Source organism: Hetaerina americana, unplaced genomic scaffold, assembly GCF_022747635.1.
Source record: "Hetaerina americana unplaced genomic scaffold, ioHetAmer1.1.p SCAF_1, whole genome shotgun sequence".
Taxonomy (NCBI): domain Eukaryota; kingdom Metazoa; phylum Arthropoda; class Insecta; order Odonata; family Calopterygidae; genus Hetaerina; species Hetaerina americana.
In genome coordinates this window covers 8,700,927-8,723,037 of record NW_027286069.1, presented here as the reverse complement: position 1 = coordinate 8,723,037, position 22,111 = coordinate 8,700,927, and the positions used below count along the sequence as shown (strand labels likewise).

Here is a 22,111-nt window from a genome sequence, read left to right as displayed (position 1 = left end):
GTGCCCCTCCAGGAAGACGGTCCCCGCTACCTACCCCTCCTTGCACCAGCAGCCATCACTGGAGGTCTATTCCCGAAGCACCGTCATCCGCTCGTCCCCCCGACGCGACGGCTGCGACCAGTGGTTGACCCGCGGTGGTGTCCTCTCCCCTCTCTCCGCCCGGGTCGATTGGTTGGAGAATTCCAATTCGCCAACTCGAACTGGAAACAAGAGCGCTTCAATTATTATCCCACCCTCATTTATCAACGCTCCAAGTCTATTTACCAGGACTTTACAAACATAATCTATTATACAACTGTCTTAAACACATCTTCCTACACGTAGACCAGAAATAAGAGTTGTATCACAATTATTGTCATTAGAAGGCAATGTACGAGAAATATACGGAGACCTGTGAATCAGTATGTAATATATTTGTTTTACAAATTTAGGTTATCCTGAAATATGAAAATGGGTCCTATGATTTCTGCCAAAGCCACCCATTTGAGACTCTTTGTATAACACAGGCATTCCAGGTGATTGCATCAAATTGATCCAGTATTCGCCAAATAAGGGTCAAAGCTGTATCTGTTGAAATCGTGTGAATGTTCATAGTTTACAATTTTTTCTAATTCATTTTTCACTGTTTCCATTTCATGCTAATGTGTTTACTCTTACATGCTTTGTTTCATTTATCTATTTTCTGCATCTGCATAGATATCAACTATGATATTAATACCATATTTCATTGTTTTCATCTCCATGTCTTATTATCATTCAATTTAATGTAAATACTGGTAATTACCCATCAATTTATCAGTTCAATTTGTATCTTCTATGCTGCTGTGTATATAGTTGCTTTAGCCGAGTTGGAATTGGAAGTGGGAGTTATACCATCTTGAACTTGAATAAGAGTATACATCTTGGAACCCTGGAATATGAAAAAAATCATACAATAAGGGGATTATAAATGTGGTGGCTGTAACTGATCGAGGATTGCAAGACCTAGTGTAATGGAGTTGCTGCAGATGTAAATGGCCTCAAAATCTTGCTCTCAGCCCTAATTCTGGTCCTTTTACCTTTACCCCACTCCCCTAAAGCACTCCCTTGCCCCACTTTGTTCCATAGAATCACGCTTCTGATTTGTTTTGAACTGCTTCATGACAACATTACATATTGATGAATGATACAATTCGTTACCGTGGATGTGGACTTTTGGCAAATAATTTCTCCGGCCCAATTGTGAGCTGGATTTCCTCTATGATAAGTCAGGTTATTTAACAAATGTCCATTCCATTTCAAAAAACATTCCAGCCATATATGGTATATAATGGCCATTTGTTCCTCAAATGTCATTCCTGACAATCGGAATATGATATGCGAATGAGACAGCGAAGTGAGAGATATATCTTGCATCCCTCTTATCATAAGCTGTGATTCATACAATCATATTGCTGGAGAACATTCTTTTTATCTGAATATACATCATTTTACTCATTCAATTAATTGCATGATCTGCTCACTTCATTTGTACATATTTATAGTCATTAAAATTCATTTCTTCCTGTTGTAGTTGTAGTGAGATGGATCCTAATATCATTCCCATCGCTTCAAACTAATTGGGGATCTAGCTATCCCAGCTACCTAACCACCAAATCTATTTTCTTTTAATAAAATGATTAATATCTTTTTAAATCCTTCAACCAGCAATAACATCCGCTTTTTTATGGAATCTGGGAACCCTTTCCTGCCCTCCCAAGTGACTCCAATCATACTCGAATAAAAGAGTAATTTTCTTTCAATATTAATGAATGTAGATGATTCTGAGGGTCTGCATAATACACAAACATGAAGAGATAAATCGATTGCTGTTAGCAGAACTCTATAGTCTTGGCCCCTTGCATGCCTGAGCATCATCCAGAAGATGTGGCACCCTGGGAATTTTTCGATCGTGAGGGAGACCCAAGCTCGCTTGCCCACCTCTTCTCTCTCAAACTCCTTGCACTTGGTGGCTTCACACCTAAGTGACTTCTTGGTCCTTCAATCAGAAATACACGGCTAATATCATTTGCTCAACTCCACATGATCACCTCTCCTTAGCATTGCAGGCAGTTGTTGCTCACATGAATGAACTTGTTGGATCTCTAGTTGGGGTAAATAATTCCCCGAATGCTGAAATGCATTCTCGTCAGAAGGCGTGGCCCAATCAGAGCCATTGAATGGTAATGTTGTTCACTGTTATTGATATAATTTAAAACATTAAAATGGATAGGCATGAGCATATCCTTGAACATGCGTGTGAGACAATACAAATGATTCATTGCGTACCAAATCCATAAAAATATAATGTTGGAATGTTTACATTTTCAAATAATTTAACCTTTAGAGGAAAGCTATTGTGGAGAAAAACTATGTAGGGTGAAAAGGAAGAAGCATTCTTTCTCTCCTACACAAATTAAAACTGGCTAATTATTTTGAAATAATTAACGGTAATAATATATTTTGATTAATACATGTGTCATATGCTGGAATAAATGTACATAATAACAAAAATGTAATAATTATCGATAAAATATGTATTTATAATGTACATAATATATAAATGTTAGATTTGAAAGATCATGAATACATGAAAGGTACATGAAATGAAGGTGTATATAAAATGTATGCAGTAAATCACTCATTGTTTTGCTGATTCTAATTATTTTAATTATATTCGCCATGAATACTAACTTGAGGTGCCCGTTTTTCACAGCTATAAGTTCTCTGAATACAGGCTTAAATGCAATATAAAACTTTCAGATTTGCACACTGTGTAATGTGCAAATAAGAAGGATTTATAAGTAACTTCTTACTTTGAGAAATGGACCCCAAATATTAGGACCCTCAGTGTTTAAAAACTTAGGTTGTGTCATCATCACTGTTTCAATCCTATGATTTTCCCTTGCACATGTGTTTTGTTTCTAAAGAATCTATTCATCAAGCTGAGTCCATGTTATGTAATGGCAGCTAACATGAAGATATATAAATGCAGTGTACTTGAATACACCACCACTATTGTAATTAACCTGAAGGTCAGTTTGATACAAGTGGGTGAGTGGAACTAGGTAAGTAGGCTCACCTAGTTCCAAGCCCAATGGCGAGTAATAGTCATGCATAGGGGAGCTAGTACATTTCCCTGTGCCGCCTGTGGTTCCCCATGAAGATTTGGTACCTGGAAAATCCCACAGCTTGGCTGAAGCTCACAGTGTCCAGAGGCATCAGTGGGATACAAACCCAGGCCCAAATCCTGCACTTTCCTCACTGAGCTACCACGTCTCCAAATATACTTGAGCGCACATGATATCATATGTACATGCTGAATTACAGAATTGAATATATTATAAAAATGAATTGATCAGCATAACCCGATGGAGGTTAAATGATAAGTTTAACTGTCAGTTTTTAAGATTTAGCTCTTGCACTCCTCATATTAACATTGAATGATTTCAAAAACCTTTGTGAAAGTCTTATATGAAAACTTTCCTAAGATGTAGATATGCAGAAATATTTCAACAAGGGAAATAGTAAATTTTCTAAGAATACATTGTAAAAAATGTGTAAATTTCTTTAGTGTTTTAGCATTATTTATTAGCATATAATAGTCAAGTCAATTACTGTAGTTAGAATTTGAAATGGTTAAAATATCACTTTCATTCATCCGTTTTACTCCAATTAATGCAATGAATCCTCTCAGGTTCTAAAAAAAGTGTCCTGTGGCTTCAAAGGAGACTTATTGTTAATAATCAGAAGGCATATCTGGGGCCAGTTTCTTAAAGTAAGAAGTCACTTATAATTCCTTGTAATTTGCACATTACACAGCATGCAAATCTGGCAACTTAGGCAATATTAAAACTATGGTCATGTTTGAATTACTCAGAGAAGTTAACCTTCTAATAGGACTTGGGAAAGATACATTGAGCAAATGAAAAAGTTTTGCTTTTTAGACTTAATTATCTCTAAAAATGGAAGTTAGCAGAATAGAATGGCGAAGTAGACTTTTTATTAGAACTAATAATGAGTGAAGACCAATAGCAGTAGCATAGACATATGCAGTGGCATATGCATAGATAGGCAATTTCCCCCACTATTTCAAGCTGAATTAGGTGGAAGGAGGAAGGTGATTGATGCCTTGGCATAGTTAGAGTCCTACACTCTCCAGTCCTACACTCCACCAACATCTCTCTCACCAATAGTCCTTTCCACAGTTGACAAACCCTGCCAAATGCCATGTCCTCATCTCATTTTCCATCTGATGCTGCCCTACTCCACAGCTCCTACCACCTACAAATATTACTTTATACATCCCCTGCTGTCATGAGTATTCTGTTACTCTCCAAAATATTTTTTAAGGTACAATTTTAGCAGTATTAATAGTAATTATTAGGGGAGGCAACCAACAGATGCATTCATTTATACCAGGGTAATTTGGTAGAGTTGGGATTTACAGGGAATGGGGAATGGGTAAAGAGAAGCCCAAGTCACAAAAAAAGCAAGAGGTCATCATAATTTTACATTCACTCCAATGGAGGAAGTAACCCACTAAAGTGCTCTCCATATAGCACCCATACCAGGGATAATAATAATAATAATAATAATCTTTATTTGCCCAGAAGACACTGACACAGTGTAATAGATACATCATATAAGTGTATAGGACACGTCATATGTACATATAGATGTTAAACAATGATGAAATTCAGAAAAGCATGACACAATAATAAATTTTTTGCATAAAATATATTCCATATTCAGTATGGTTATTTTTTCTCCATGAATTCCATTACAGAATAAAACTGTTCTTTCCTTAAAAATGATATTAATTTCTTTTTGAACAGGACTGGATCCTTTACGTACTTAAAATCGTAAGGGAGCCTGTTCAGTGCAAGGAGGCCCATTGATTTAGGCCCCAGGGATGTATTTAAAGTCCTGCAATAAGTTTGATGCAGGTCTCTGCAGGCTCGGAGATGCGGAGACAACAGAAAAATCCTGCCATCATGAGGATTCAAACCCAACCCCCCAGAGTGGGATGATAATGGACTAGAGCTTTTGTAGAGGGTTTAGATATGTACATTGTACATCAGCTACCAATAATACTATCTTATATAGTTGCTGTAAAAAATACAACCTATAAATTCAAGATTGCATTCCACCAAAAATATATTCATTATATTTTCATGGAATTGAGTCTGCATTTTCTGGAGTACACTGCTACACGTGACATTTGAGTGAAATGCCAATGTAATATACATTTGAATGCAATGCAATGAACACATGCATATAAATTTCAGAGTAGTACAGCTTAAAAGGCTAAATAAACATTCTTAGAATAAAAATGCAGTCATTAGAAAAATTTAGATCAATAATGGACTCCCAAAAATAATTTTTTGCACAAATTGTTAAATCTGTAGCTGCCCAGAAAGAACAAATGAAGAATGGAAATTTAAATCAGGACATGTGGAATATGCTATTTTACATTAATCAACACTGACATTTTTCATCATTTTATTTTGTTATAATTTATTATTTCATTCCATCTCATTTTGAAAATGTTATGGCAAAATAATATTTCAAGGTTAATTATTTTCCAATCAAAGTATGGTTCCCTCCCCTGAACTTTTGCCATTATCATTATTATTATTACTTTTTATTTGCCCAGAGATTGTAATAGAAAAATACCAGGTAGGTGGTGTATGTACATGATATAAGGCACGTCAAAAAGGAGCAAAGACACAGGCTCAATTAAGATACATAAAAGAAATGATGCTCATGGTTACATAAATGTTTGGCATAAACCCATGAACATTGACTGTAACATGAACATGCAATATCAAATTCAGAAAATTCATTGATCACCAATATGAATCAGACCATGACCATTGCTAGAAACTAAAAGAATGAACTTACTGGTCGGGAATATTGTTGAGATAGTCGTCAACCAAGTAGAACATATTGTGCTGTAGATATCTTTTTAATTTGTCTGAATGCAGCAGTTCCCTTTGTATCCTTGATACTTTTGGTCAGTTTGTTATATAATCTGATGCCCATTTCATTGGGTCCTAATACTTTAGTTCTTATATTCCCATAATGGAAGTCATTCCTGCCTCTGGTGTAATGATAATGATAAGCAGAGTTAAGAGAATAGTTGCCAATGTTATTTTTTATATATAGAATTAAAAACATAATGTAGATGCACGGGAGTGGTAGCAAATTTAATTCATGGAAAATAGGCCTTGATGGAGCATTGTGAGGTTTCCTGGTGATGATTCTAATAGCTTTCTTTTGCATTTTAAAGATGATTTGAGAAATAGCAGCTGATCCCCATAATATTATACTGTAGGTTATATTTGAATAAATTTCCCCATAGTATAAGTTGAGTAGTATAGTTTTACTTGTAGCTTCATACATTCTAGGCAAACACTGACAAAAAATTTGTCTTCATAAATGAATACTGCTTAGGTGTACTTAGGGAAGAAGCCTGAGGAGGACAGTTACAATAAGTTGAAGGAAACTAATTGGTTATATCCTAAGGAATGATAGAGTATGAAGGCCATTATTGAAGACCATTTAGAGAGAAAGATTTGGAAAGTAAAGCCAAAGATGAATGATTATAACTAAGGGGTAGAAAATGCCAGTATAAGGAGATATGAAGGAATGAAGAAATTGTTAAATTGCAGGTTAGCTGGGAGGGCCACTCAAAACCAATCTGTAGATGGTGCTGAAGTCTTCTTGGTTTCTCCACCTGGCTAAATCATTCATAGTGCCAAAATTTTGAGGAATGACTAATCTATTGTCATCAGAGCATAAGTAATCCTGCCTTTCATTCAACTCTGAAGCAAATGGATGTTGATATTAAAAGAGTTTGTAATTTTCCAGAGACTTTATTTCACAGCACAATGCTTTTCGCCAACTTGTGGCATCATCAGATACAAGTGACACACACATCTGTTGAATATATACCAATCAGACAGAGGAGAGGCGAAGGTGGGGGGTGGATTTTCTGGGACTTCAAAGTCGGTGGTCGTGGCTTTTTCAGTTAAAGGAAGGACAGGTGGTGGTGCCTTGGTTAGCATTGGGTCTGGTCTGGGTTTATGGGGGGGGGGGTCTACTTAGAACTGTTGGATTTGTTTACCCTCAGGGAGAGGGGGTGGCTGTGTAGGGAAGGGGTATTTTTTGGAAGAGAAAGTTAGTGGTCAAGGAAAGAGAAAACAAAGTGGAAAAGCGGTGTTGTTTTGGTTATGATGTTCCATAGGGTCTGGTCATAGATTCAACTGAGTACATTGAACCGTTGGGTTTTTTCAATCTTTAGTTTAATTTTTTGGAAAGGAGAGGGGTGGGATAGGCATATAATTGCTCATTACAAAGTATTGTATTGGGATCCATCAAGTGCCTTTGAATCTCAATTAACTCTGGAGTGTCCATTTTCAATCCTTTTGGGAGGATATGTGGTATTTCTGGGACAAAATTGCTATTATGGTTACAATCTAAGGGGTGTTTTGCGGGGAGGGAATTAAGGATTTGATTTTTGTGACACCTGGCATGTTCTTCGGCTCATGTTTTGAAATTTCTCCCAGTTTGACTGACAATATGTGTTGCAATTATCACATTTAAGTTTGTTGATGCCTGATTTATTAAATGTATTCTGTTGGTCTCTATCATTAGCAAAGAGTTTGGAGAGGGTAAGGCATGTGTAAAAGGCTGCTTTGAGTGTAGTTGGGGGGCTATTCGAAATTTTATAGGAGATATTTCCCAGGAAAGGGATCAAACACCACTTGAAACTTAGTCTTTAGAAGTGGAGCGCTGAGAGAGGAAAATTTTGACTTGTGGCCATTGTTTTCCACTTTTTTGGATTATTTTTCCAACCAGGTTTCAGTTGTATCCATTGCTGGTGGCTATATTTGTAATTTTCTAAGTCCTTATTGAAATTCATGGGGGTGTGTAGGAGCTGGTGTATCATCGCCCAATGATTGATTCTCAATGATTCCACCCACCATTTTTCGCACAAATATGCAGCCCTTCACTTGATGATAAAGCTTGTGGAAAATTACAAACTCATTTCATATAGACATCAAATAATTCCACAAAGTAAAGCCTGAAAGTATAAAGTATATCTAAAAATACTTGATTTAATGAAGATGAAGTTCCCCAGATTACAATTCCATAAGAAGTGACAGAGTTAAACAAAAAGTGATATAACATTAATGGGGCATCTAAACTTACAGTGTGTTTTAAAACTGATATATCGTAGTAAAAACTGAATTAATTTTTTTGCATACCTGAGAGATTTGTTCATCCCACTTAAGATGTTGGTTGGCATCTTACCCTACAAATTTTTAATTTTCTACCACCATGATATAACACATCTTACTCTGAAAGTCAATATTGTTAGTTACACACAGTCTTGGAGGGTGTACATATTAGGAGTAAATTATTTAGTCAAAAACAAGGGAAAAGAAAAAATGCCATCTTGGTAGCATGGAATTTCAATGGATCTCAAGGGAAATGAGTAATGAGTGATGGAGGAACAAGGAAATTGGGGGAATTTTGAGTAGAAAGATTGGGAAGAAGGGAAATTGGAAGGGTATGGACAATCAAATGACAGAGGGATGTACTTACTAAATACCCTTCAGTAAGCCATCTGGCCATTCATTTCTCACATAAATAATGGGTTATTGCAGCTCCCAGGCATTTGTGATTACTAGTTCCCCTATTTCATATGGCACTGAGCAAACACATTTAAGCTAACTCCCATTTATCAAAAACAGCTTTGAAGTTCAAGATTACCAGAGGATTTTGAGGAAAGTGTAATGATTGCAATACTGAAAAAAATGAGAGCTAAGAGAAGTAAGGAACACCAAAAATTGAGTATTGTCACATATCTGAAATAACTATAAAACCATAAACACAGTAATCTACCTGACATTCAGTTTGATAGGTGATAGTAGAGTTCACCCAATACTAAGCCCAATGGCATGGGAAATTTACACATCAGGGTAGGGAGGTCAGATCCTATCCCTACACCTCTTATAATTTCCCAGCAAGTTCTGGTACGCAAAAAATCACACAGCTCAGGTGACGCTTTCAGTGCCCAGAGGTGTGACTGGGAATCAAACCCAGGCCCCCCAGTCAGGGGCCCAATGCTCTAACCCTGAACTACTATGCCCCATATGTCTGAAATACTGATGTGAATAATAAACTAAAGAATGAGAGAAAAATTGAATGCTGCAGTTATGGAAAAAACAGGAATGAGAGAGGCCGAACTTTGATGACAATTGTAGAATACATGATGTAAATTAACATGTAATTTATGTGCATTTGTGCACTTCAAGAAGGTCTTTAATGAGATGTTCAAATAGATAGCATGCTTAAGGGTGACAGAGAATTATTTCATAGTTATACAAGGGCCAAGGTGTCACAGTGTGAATGGAAGATGAAAGAAAAATAGAAGTGAATATAAATAAAAGAGTTACACAAGGTTGAAACCATTCACAGGGATGATTCAACATGCACCTTCCTGGAAGAGGCAACAAAAGAATCATTAGCAATGGAAAAATGTTAAACAGAAGACCTATCAGGCTACACAATAAAATTAGCATTAGAAAGGGATGAATATAGGGTGAAGTCAACCAATCTTAGGGTCGAAATACTGATGATGATGAACTTGTGATTGACTAAAAAGTAAGAATATTCACTGATTTAGTATCTCTTGCAGTTTTAGCAGCCTCTTAAAGAAGCCTTTAAGCCTATGCCTTGGACAATATGCTCTAAACTGGGACAAGTTTTAGTAAAGCTTTTTGTAAGAGTTAAAACCTGGGCCAGTAACTTACCCAGATGGATCAAGTCTGGTAAAGTGTTTCAATTTTGTCCTCTGAGTGGTGTTGGAATGGACATTCCCTGATGGTGGGTACATGCTGGCATGCATGCTGTTATATTACAGTAGTAAGGTAATTGTAGGGACTTATGAAGTGCCCATTACAGCTTGGCCTTAAGTAAAGAGAAAACATCTCCAATCCTCAAATTAAAGACTGAACAGAACAATATGAGGACCACAGCATGAAAGTATAAGATGTGGAATTGGAATGTGCACTGGAAGTTTGACAATTGTGAAAATGAATCCAATGCTGACAGCCTTTTTGCTATTCTCTGCCACATTTGTGGAGTTTTAGGAGAGAAGAAAATAAATAAATGTAAAACCAATGTATGTATGCAGGCCAAGTGGTAAGCAGAGCCTGGAAGAGGTGGTGTAGGGTTACATGCGGTTAGGTAGGAATAACGCTGGTGATATCAGGTAGTACTGTTTATTGCAGTGACTAAGTACGAGTACAATAAGGAAGGTTCTCGATAAAGCGACGGACGGATTCGATGTAGACACTCCGGTGGATGCGCGCATACTACTTGTCCGGAGTAATTGCCGCCAGGCCATTCTGGTCATTGTCGCTCGGCCCTCTAGGGCAATTGCGGACAATTGAGAGTCGAGGCGCGAGCGCGTCATCGGACAATTGAGAGTCGAGGCGCGAGCGCATCGTCGGACAAGTGAGAGTCGAGGCGCGAGCGCGTCGTCTGTCGCTACAGGTGGCAATCAAGTACATTTAGGCTAATATATTGAAAACAACTTTTCTCCAGGTATGCATTGATGGATTAAGCTCAAAATTTTGCATTATCATCTGTTTTGTTCATTGCTGCCATTTCACTGATGGGAGTCACATTAAAATTACAATTGAGGAATGCATCAGGAAACGTCTTCATTTATTTATTCCAAAAAATTTTAATGGAGCCAAATATGAAAATGAGGCCTCGCTGCTATGGGACACAGCCCTGGGGACAAGTTTCATGCCTGGCAGTAGGGGAAGAAAGGCCTCTCAGATTGTCATCACATGAAATCCTCACACAGCCAAACATATGGCAGCAGAAAAGAAGACACATAAAAGAGGTATTCCATCAAGAAAATAAAGACTTGGAATGTTAGGACAATGCTGAGGACAGGGTAATTTGGAAATGTTTTTTAAAAGAGGAGGTATGGAGAGTCAATGTCTGGTAGTCATAGTACCAAATAGGAAACTGGAGAGAGGGGTAGTGAATGCAGAAAAGGTGAATGACAGAATATTACTGATAGAAATGCAAGCAGATGCAGTCAATCTAGTGGTGATCCAAATGTAAGTGTTTATGATCAGCCCGACAAAATTATTAAAAATGTACCTGGCAGAAAACATTGGATATAATGTATAACTGGAATGTGGTGTTAAGTGAAGAGAAAGAAATAGGAATGAAGTATAAGAGTGCCATTTGGGAGAAATGAATGGCTCTGGGGAGAAAATTATAGAGTTTTGTGGGAGACTTATCTTAATAATTACTAACTTCTAGTGTTCAACTCTTGGTGATACAGTTACACATACAAAATACTGGTAAATACTATAAAATATTAGATAAGATATAATAGATAAGTTATATAATACGATATGTCTTATAAGGTAGTTTATGTTATGGTTATGCATAGGATTTTGAATTATAACAGTTTATCAGAAAATATGTGAATCCATAAGTAAGCAGGTAAGTGGGCAGGTATAGCAGAAGAGAGATGCGAATAACTCAAACAAGAATAAGGAAAGCAGAAAAGTAATCATAAATAGATTAAGGGTAAGGTAGCTATGGTGAACAGAAGACGTAATTAGGAAGCTGGTTGAGAGAAGGAATTGGAAGAATATGCTTACAGAATTAGGGAAAAGAATGCACAAATAGGTAAAATTTAACTGAGGCAAGTATCTATTAGGGCAAAGGAACATGATGGACAATGAAGTTCTAGGATATGAGGAGTTTACAGAGATGAGACAAAATTGTTACACCATACAGTTAAGAGAAGGAACTGGGAGTTAGTTAAAGGAAATTTTGTTTTCACTAATATTGATTCAACAAGTGAAATATTAATTCTAGCAGAAGAGTTTCTGAAAAGATGGTAAAAATATATAGGGAACTATACCTGTATTTATAAGATAATAAGTCAGTGAATTTGGATATAGAATACTGGATGGATGAGGAATACTTGACTGTGAGATAAAGAAGGTATCAGAGGAAATGAAATTGAAGAATGCTGTGGGAACAGATAATACCCCTGTAGAAGTACTAAAGAATATAAGAAAATGGAGAAGGAAGAGTTTTAAGGGGGCTCATTTGTAGCATTTATAGAGGGAAATTTGGTCAGAAGGCTTTGTGATATTGGTATTGATGCCCATCCCAAAAAAGTAATAAACCGCAGCAGTATGTGAGGGCTGTGGAGCTATGAGTTCATCAATAAAATGAGGATTGAAGAGAAATGAAATGAGTAATTAGTAGAGGATCAGTTTTGACTCATCAAGGGGATGGGTGCATGTGATGCCATACCAATAATTAGGCCACTAGTAGAAAGGACCATAGAATATAACAAGGATTCATTGGTATACTTCATGGAATTTAAGAAGATTTTTGGCAGAGTAACGTGGGTACAATTAATTGATATTCTGCAGGCATTAGGTAAAAATGTAAAGTAAAGATAAGAGAAAACTGTTGAATGGAGCATTATTTTGTATGACCCAGAAATCTGATTGCTTAGGCCAGATGATAAACAATGATCGAAGGATTTAAAAATGTGGATGTGGAGAATAATGGAGAAAATAAAATGGATCAAAGGGAAACCAAATTTATGGAGTTCTAGGCATGGCCCAAGAACTTAGACATTTGCTGGGAGAAGTTCAAAGAAGGCAAGACAAGTGGATGCAGGAGATACTGAGAGGCAATGGAATGTAATGGAGGGGAGAATCCTGAGAAAAGATTATGGAGGGTGGTAAAGAATAGGTATATATGGATGGAATTTCATTGGAATGGAATTTCATAAATTCCGTATAAGTTCAATTAAAATAATCACCTATGCACAAATGTGGATAGTATTTTTAATTGTATATACTTATGTCGGGTCGCGGTAGTCCAGGGGGTAGAGCGTTGGACTACTGACCAGAGGGTCCTGGGTTCGATTCCCGGGCAGGGCACTGGGCACCTGCAGCTCCACCCAAGCTATGTGATTTTTCGGGTACCAGATATTCCTGGGAAACTGTAACCGGCACAGGGAAAGGAACTGGCCCCCCTACCCTGGAGTGTGAATTTCACACGCCATTGGGCTTAGTACTAGGTGAATTCTACCATCACCTACTGAACCGACCTTAGGGTTGGCTACTGTGTTTATGGTTTATGTTTTTTATATTTATGTCAAAAATATTCACATCATTTAACAGATAATTTTCTGGGAATTGATTTTCCCATATAATGATTTAGTTTTCATGACTTAAAAAATTGTCCTTCAATCTGAAAATGGATATAAATAACCTTTGGACGGTTTTTTTGTTGTACTGCTTACCGTCAGTTTCAAATTTCATCAGGTAAAAGGTATATATGGCTTATTGTTCATTACTAAGCTCATATCAATGGCTGGTGGGTTTGTGCTCACTGAGGCTTGAATGGGAACTAGGGGATTCAATTGGGAGGAGAGGGGGAAGAGTGTGGGAAGCGCAGGAGAGGGGTGGTTGGAGGGAAAGGGGAAGTATATCACTTGAATTTGGAACATGATTGAGAAGGATGTACATCTCAATACAGACTGAAAGCAAGACTTACAGAAGTACTATGAAGGGGACGGTGCAGGTTATTAGACAATTCTCATTTTGTTGAACTAATATGAAATTTCTGTACATTATGAACACCAAGTCCCTGCAATATATCTTAAGCTCCTACATATTCTAACCCCATTCAAAATGCTTACTTTATTCCTCCCTCTTGTATATTTCCTGAAACTCCTCCCCTTACTCAAGGCCTTTGGCATTGCATTGTCATCTCTTCTGTTCATATTTCATTCCTCCTTAAAATTCACCCCCTTAAAATTCACTTCTCTCCCCAAATCCACTCATTACAATTTATTATTTCCTCCATACCTGAATTTTATTCGAAATCAGCCTTCCCAATTCTTGAAACTAATTATTTTAATTTTCTTGCGATATGCCTATTAGAGTGGGGGAAGGATTAGGAACAAAAAATGAATCGGATCTAAAATTCATTGATGAAGTTTCTCGTCAAGTTTAAAATGCTGCTTGGAAAATTCATTTTTTAAACTATGTTATACTATGTAAATTGATTGGAAGAGATTTCAGGAAGAAAAAACAATGTTTCATACGACTGTTAGCTTTTATGATGATTTTGGTCAGTCAGGCATGAAAATTCACATAATCGAATAGTTTCCTCGGGTGTTCAGTCGTGGGAGGTTCTGAGTGAAAATCTGAAACATAGCGCCAGTATCACGGTTTTAGATTGTTCTTTGATTCAGCCTAAATTATGTTAGCCAAGTCCTTCTGCAGGCAGGAAAAATATTTTCTGCCAGGGTATATATTTAATTGAAATATTGTGTTTGTCAATTCGATAGAAATATTCTGCGACTTTTATATTTTTCCGTAATTATTTTCCATTGCGAGCGTACTCCACCATTTTGAACTATTTTTGCTACGCTTCGATATAAAAAACTTGATTGATACAAATATGAGCAAATAAATCTTGATATGTTTAATTTCGGCATGTTGAATTGACGCTTATTTGCTCATACTCTTTCTTCAAATTAGAACCAGGCTGAACTTACGTATTTATTCACCAAAGTTAGGAAACGATCCCACCAAAGTAGTAGATAAAGATACTACTATAAATAGAGCTAGATATTGAAAATTTATGAAACCACTGATTATAGCACATATTAAAAAAAAGCGAGAGAGAATTGTGGCGCATTCCTAATTTTTCAGAGTGATTCCAGTGTATGCGAGCTCACTGGTTTTCGTAAAGTAAAATGTTAATGTTTGTCGCATCTTTGTTTTTCAAAGTCCCACCAGTCGAAGAATTAGTCGTGTTTATAGCTTTTCCTCTGCACGTCATTCGAGTGCAGACCGCAACGCTGTCGACAAAGGAGCGCTGCCGTCGCCAGTTGAAGGGGCACGGAGACCGGTTTCCTTGGTGTGAACTGGCGTGCGCTTGGTGAAGCCTCGTAAGTTCGCCTGCACGAAACGGATAGGATATCCGCGCATGCGCAGACGTTTAAATTCCACGTTTTTTACACTTCCCCTTCTTTTCCCATCCCACTCTTCAGTCGTGGACGGAACGGAAGGAAGGTGAGGCGAGTAGTCATTCCAGAGAGGTAACGAAGAAACTTATTCACGGGACACCTGGAATTCACTGAGGATTTTACTCTCTGGGATACATCTCACCTTTCTAAGTTCTCCTCCCCACGTAAACTTCGACGCGAGTTATCTCAACGGACTCCTCGTTTACCTTTCCTAGCAACCAGAAGCTTTTGTGTGTCTGTTGTTTGGTTTCGGCAAGTCCCCTAGCGACGGTTGATTCTGCGACGATCCTTACGCGACAGTGCCGATTGTTTCATAAGTTATTTAAAGTTATCGGTGTTTTTAAACATGTGAAGCTTGTGTGTGATACCCTGACTGTTTCTAATTGATCTTAACGGGCCATTTGGTCCTGAAAGTGACGGTCGGACAGATGAAAGTTGCGGATGCATCATACGCTTACCTGCTATTTCAATCGAAAGTTAACGGTTGACGGCGGCCAGGTGGATTGTTTCTTTCTCGGGGATGTCCACGGCTCTTCTATCCGGGATCAGTTAATTTCTTCCAATCAAGCAAATCTCGCTAGGTATTGATTGCTCAATAATCGCAAAATTAAAATTTGAGAAAAAATCACTGCCATGTTGTCAAGTTCTACGGTGATTCCAATGTGACGCCGGGGAAAGTGAGTACAATGTCGATAGTATGATGAAGAAACGCCATGGATTTAACCTAGTGCATCATGACTGTCCTGTCCACGAACTTCTTTGAGTGACGGGATTCCTGAGTGAGTGACAGCGGAGGTGGGCCCAAGTGACTGCAGGCACCTCTGTTAAAGGGTCTTCCAGGACGTGGGCGAGCAAACCCTTTTGTTTTGGGGATGCGCTGGGGGTGCTCTCTCACATCCCTGTGCTTGTGATAGTGTCTTCGACTTGCGTCGCCACTTGGATACGAATCAACAGGTCTCCCCTGTGTATTTTGTGTTTCCTTCCATTAACCCGTTACCATGGCTGCCTCGACGAAGTTCGTTCCGCTAAGGTTGCTATGTTCCTTTGGGATTCTCCTAGCAGTTATTCAAGGTAATTGACCCTTAAACGCCAATCATCCCCCTTACGATTCATGGGTTACCCTTGGGTAACTTGTCAACAATGGATTCCATCCGGGCTCATTGTTTTGGTCATTATTGATCATTTGGTCATTTACAGTAACGACGAAACCCATTAGCCCTGGAATGCTCTCTTTTGTAATGATAACAGTTATCAAATTTTGTAATGAATTAATGTTACTCTGTCTCACTCAAGTTTATCCTACAGTAGGTTTGGTTTTCATTACCTCTTGGATACAGTGGTAGAGGAATAACCAAATGGACGCAATAGAGATAGGATAAATAACATTAGTGTGTACACGTGAAGAGGAATAACTGATGTTAGAATAGACGAACAAGTTCCTTTCTTGCAATCAGATTTTTTTTAGTCCCAAGTGAAACAGAATGGTTTTATTGCGAATCAATTAAATATGAATTGAACAAGAATTTTTTACTTTTACCGCCAATTTTTTCCCCGTTGTATTAAAGATTGAACTTAGCGGAAATCGGTGACTTCAACAAAGGGAACATTTGAGAGGCGCACATGGTTGCGAACGCTAGAGTATCTTTGGCTCATTAATGTTGAATATTTTTGAATCGTTGGAAGATAAAAAAACTACTCTTTGTCCAAAGTATGGTTCAAATTATTACTGTCGAAACCTGTTTTTTTACAACTTGAGTGGACAGGTTTTAAATTACCCGGTTCCCAGCTATTTGGAAACCCGGGATGTCCGCATAAGTTTTTTCACCACCTTTTTTCGACGCCTCTCGCCTCTCTCCCTCGCTGACGACGGAGACGCACCACGCCAACCTCTTTTTTGCCAATTTTCCATGCCTTCCCGTTGAAAATGGATGAGATGTTGGATGGTGAGTTTGTTGGTGAAAAAATCTGAAAACTCTCTACATCTTCGTTCCAATGATGGTCGCGTAGCTGATGGAAATACTGGTTTTCGAGCTGTTCTTCCGAAAACCTCATACTTAGTGGCTTTCGAATTTTTTCATCAAGACCAACTCGCGCTGAAAAACTTGATTTACTTCATGCACATATATGGTTTACAATGCACATTACACCCATTCCTTTTTCTGTATCATAATCTTTCCGTTTCCTAATGCATTTTCTGCTGTGTCCGAGCGGAATTATTTATTTGCGTATATGTAAATGGATGTCAATTCCAGCGACCATTTTCATGTGCTGTTACGACAGTATCTTTAAGTAAGAAGCCATAGAAATAGCTTGGAATATGGCTGTCGAAAAACCCTGGGCTTAAAAAAACAGGGTATCCCCGAACCCTCTGGTTTCGAGTTTGTGCCACCTCCATTGGAAAATGTGTTCGCCATTGGAATAAGTTTACGCCGAATCCCTAAGCTAATACATATGACAAAATATTCATCAATCTGCCATATGGAGTGTTAAAGCACAGAAAATACATGAGACTTTATAGCTAGCTTGTTAAAATTGGATGCATTCTGTAAGATTGACCTTCTTTTGCTGTTGTCGTTTATGTAATTGTTGTTGCTTATGCGCGTCGTATATGTCGTGCACTACAACTACGTGTATTTAGGCTCCTTACTGAGATATCTTATTCATATAATAATGATCATTTGTTGATGTAAAAATTATCATATTAGCCTAATGAAACTCTCAGTTATTTTTGTCTGCCAAAGTTAAAAAAAAATCCTTTCCCAATATAGGTACAAACCTATTGTAACGAAAAACTCGCGAACAAAATGAAAGGTTTGTGTTGTGATATTCTGCTAGTTGTTAATGCAGTTTCTGGATGAAAAGTTGGATGTGCGAGCGTTAATGCAAACAATTCTTTGGCTCTTTTATCGCCGGCTCACGCTTTCTGAATAATAATAGTACTATATTTTTGTTATCTATACACTCTTACTCGCAGGATTTACATAAAAATGCACTGAAGATATGTTAAAAGGAATGGGCACGCTGGAAGAATTGTATTTGTTAAGTATTGACAACCAGGTTTAATGAAGCTCCTTCTAATATGTTTATCGGAATATATTTTGCCATTAGCTCTACATACTCATCATGGTAATTGTTTTCTCATCCCTAGCCATGTCCTGTTAGTAGTAGTCTACCGGTCGTGGTAGTTATTTGATTTACCCATACTCAGTGACTAAGCACTGCTAATTTTATTGTCCCCCCGTTCCCCAAACATCATACTAATTACCGCGCATTATAATAAACCATGTTTTCACTCCACCGACTTCCTTCCTACCTCCCTTTATTCCATCCAGCATGCCTAATCTTTTCCTCTGCCTCGCCTACCCAACGCTCACCCCTATTCCTCGTTACCACAGTGCCACTGAATATGCCATGCTCCCCGTGCCCTGCCTTCCTTTCCCTGGGGCTGTTGGTAGGAGAGCAACTAAGACTTTTAAGCGCATTTAATTATTTTTCGTTTATACGGTTACGATTGAGGTCACTTTTACGATTCCCATCCCATAAAAGTAGCAAAGGACGGCTGATATCGTTGGACCTTATCGTACCTCCCTACTTCTAGCATTGACCATTCTGAATCTCCATCCAATACTCAATGACCTTACCACTCATTTTATAACGAAGTCGTTGACATTTTCGCAAATGTTTTGGGTGACCAAAGCCTGCTCTATTTTTTGGTTCTCATTCTTTTCATCATTTCACTTCGGCCATCGCCCATTATGTACCATTTTGCTGCTTTACTCATTCAATGTTGATTGTTACTCACCTCGTTGATTCTAATGTTCACAACTTCTGCACAGGGGCTTTTTTGTGACGCTTACCACACGTAAAGGAATTAATATCGCTAATTATTGTTCTAGTACAATGGTGTTGTATTGTTGTATACGTGTATTTTTTGAGAAGTGGTAGTATAGTTAGTAAACGGATGAGCTTCTGACCGGAAGGCCCGAGTTCGATTCCGGTTTTCACATTTGGTCACCCTCAACCTCACCCAAACCCTATGATTTTTCGAGTACCAGCTCTCCCTAGTATTAAGTGAGCTCCGGTAACCTTCGGGTTGAATACTGTACTGTTTACTGTATACTGAACAAATGATAACACTTTCCCCTATTTATTGACTTACTACACGACCGGTTTCGATATAGTACATCTTCTTCATCTGAATATGATGTAGTACATCGAAACTGGTCGTTTAATAAATCAATACCTAAAGGAAAAGTGATACTATTTGTCCATTATTATGTTTGAATTCGACCATATTACGCCTGAAACTACGCAATTCTTTTGAATGATGTGGTTGATAGTTTGGGGTTATTATTTGGTACGTATCCAATTTCCAGGTAATTTATCCCATTTTTCAATGGTAGAAAAATGAAAATTCCTTTTTACTATGACACACTTTTGAAATTAGCTACTATTCGCAAAATGAGTTTACTTGATCTAACGGCCAATCCTGACCAGAAAGGGCGAATGATACATTGCCCACCGTTGGTGCACCCGTACGCGGGTCGGGGGAGAAGGTTAGGAAGCTTCTCCGGTCGAGAGTACATCAAGTTGAATACGAATTGCTATGATATTTGCCATTATCAAGAAATACTATTTGAGTCGGGATTAAAATTTTCCACGCTACCGTGAATGAATGTTTGAGCAAACCCCTCGCGGCTTTCGTCTCCATAAATTTTTTGAGCTGCATCATTCGTTGGGCTGGATGGGAATACTATTTTTTGCTTGTCTATTTCTTTGAGTTTTCGGTCGGAATTATTTTCTTTTAGATCGCCAGAATTGATGTAAAATCGTGTTTTGGAGAACCTTTTTGCTCAGTAAAATTGTTGGGTAAGTATGCCCTTTGTGTTCATCACAGTCTTGCGACTTGAGGAGGCGCGGGGGCGTTGTCATACCTCTTTCGATCGCCTCGAATTGGGGGATTCGCGGGCGGAGGCTCCGGCCCTCTCTCTTGCTCCCCCTGTGCCTTGCTCCTTGCCCCCAGGGTATGGGCGGTGCACGGGGCGTCACGATCCGGGACGCCGCCTATCCCTACACGCTCGTCGTTCGGGCCAGTCATCCTCAGAACTTAGGAAGTGGTCATTGCCTCAACTGGATGTCCGTTTCTTTAATTTTGAATCGGCATCTAAGAATTCTATACGTATGGCTTTAGTTTCGTTTCCTATGCATATATTTATGCTTAGATTTCTGATTATATGAAGGAACATTTTATTTTTGTCTTGTGGCTGTCGATTTCCCGTATTTAGCCATGATGGTGCAATCCATTCGATTTGGTGTGTTGCCCGAACTGACTTTAGGGTTGGAAGTATTGAACTCGCGCCGTTTTTGTTTATTGCAATCGAAATAACCTATCATTGGTTCTTCGTGATTCAGAGGGTTCTAGATTTTCAGCTGATCGTGTCACGCTTTCTGTTTTATAGCAGAAATATTTATGTGAATCGTGCCGCTCGGAGTCTTTTTTTATTATTTCTCGACCCAAAATTGCTCCAGGCGTATTCGGTGGGAGGTGCAACAAATGGCGGCAAACCTGTTCCTTTCCATTTTTCGTTATTTTGTTCCTCTACTACACGAAAAAAGAGATTCAATACTCAAGTTACTTTCTACATAAAATTTCATTTCAGTATGTCCATAGTATTGCTACTTTATTCTGATGTGTGATATGAAGTATTAAAATATACCATCATTTTTAACAGGCGAGATTGGCATGCCATTGCGGATTTATGATCCTAGTATAGATCCTTGTCAGTGCTGCTTTTACGTTTCCAAACGTTATACCGTGTTGACTCGGGCGTTAACCAGTCCTCAAGTCAAGGTTCGCGGTGAAAGGGGCTTGCAGCGATTACCTGCTAATAAGACATGAAGTGTGAGAAGTTCACACACAAAGAGGGTATTTTATCCCATTCTGACGCTTGTAGTATCACAGAAAATATATCTGCTCAAAAATCACACACACTGGGTTTAGCTTGTGGTGTCCTGTGGTGGAACTTAGATGTAAATCCGAGAACCTAAGTCCATGGAAAAAGTACGGCTATCATTTTAGGCGGGAAGCACTGTTGGAAGATTAGACTGCGTGAATCAAGCAGGGAGATGGAGTTGCGGCTGAGTGAGCGGAGATCATTTCCCCTAGGGCACCTTGTCTAGCCTAGAATCTGTAGTATATGCACGTAGGTGAGTTATATATATATATAAGGTTTCGAAGTATACATACCATTCACCTAGGTTGGAAAATAATTGTTATAATCTGCGAAATTCTCGCATTGCGGTGCACGTCAGTGGATGACCTCGGTAAAGTTACTGTCGCGGCATATCCCGCGATACTTCGAATTTGTCAAAAATAATGAGCCTATTTCTTGGTGTTTATTCTCTTGTGTTCATGCCCAGTACATAAGGAACGGTTTAGTCGTTACTTACACCAGAATAGAAAATATTCTGACACTGGTGTCGAACGGGTTGTGTAAAGTATGGGTGATTCGAGTTCACAAACATTATTTGAAAGAAATGATACCTACATTAAGCTGTTGTCTTAAACTATAAACAAATAATGACATACAAAATCAAGGGTCGAAGGAATATATTTTGCTTCCCAACATAATCCATAAATTAAATATGCCTTTCGATCATTTTACTAAAGTAAATCTAAAAAAAATCATATCTTGTGATCCAAAATCCGAAATATCTTGAAGTATTTTCTCCTGGCTCGTCATATCTCATTGATTCCTGATTTTATTGTGGCGGGTGTTTCTATCTAATGGAAAGTGGTTTGTCCTAGGAGTCACGTTCGTTTCTCTGTGAGTAAACAGTGGCCCCGAGCGATCTCACGGAAAACCATCGAATTTGGACCTTTGTTATGAAACGATGGGTGAAGCGAGACTGTTCGTCACTATTGACGGCGAGTCGTTTGAAGGAAACCAGGAGAATGCATCCGATTCCACCTCG

General features: G+C 38.3%; 1 protein-coding gene across 1 annotated transcript in view; it reads left to right on the top strand.

Moving 5' to 3' along the window:
• Positions 1-15,178: 15,178 nt before the first annotated feature.
• The window catches only part of sdk (sidekick cell adhesion molecule), a 207,435-nt gene continuing 200,502 nt past the window's right edge, over positions 15,179-22,111 (top strand). Inside the window, exon 1 of the mRNA XM_071593913.1 lies at positions 15,179-16,207. Coding sequence (XP_071450014.1) covers positions 16,135-16,207 — 73 coding nt within the window. The 5' untranslated portion in view covers positions 15,179-16,134. The remainder of the gene's footprint in view (positions 16,208-22,111) is intronic.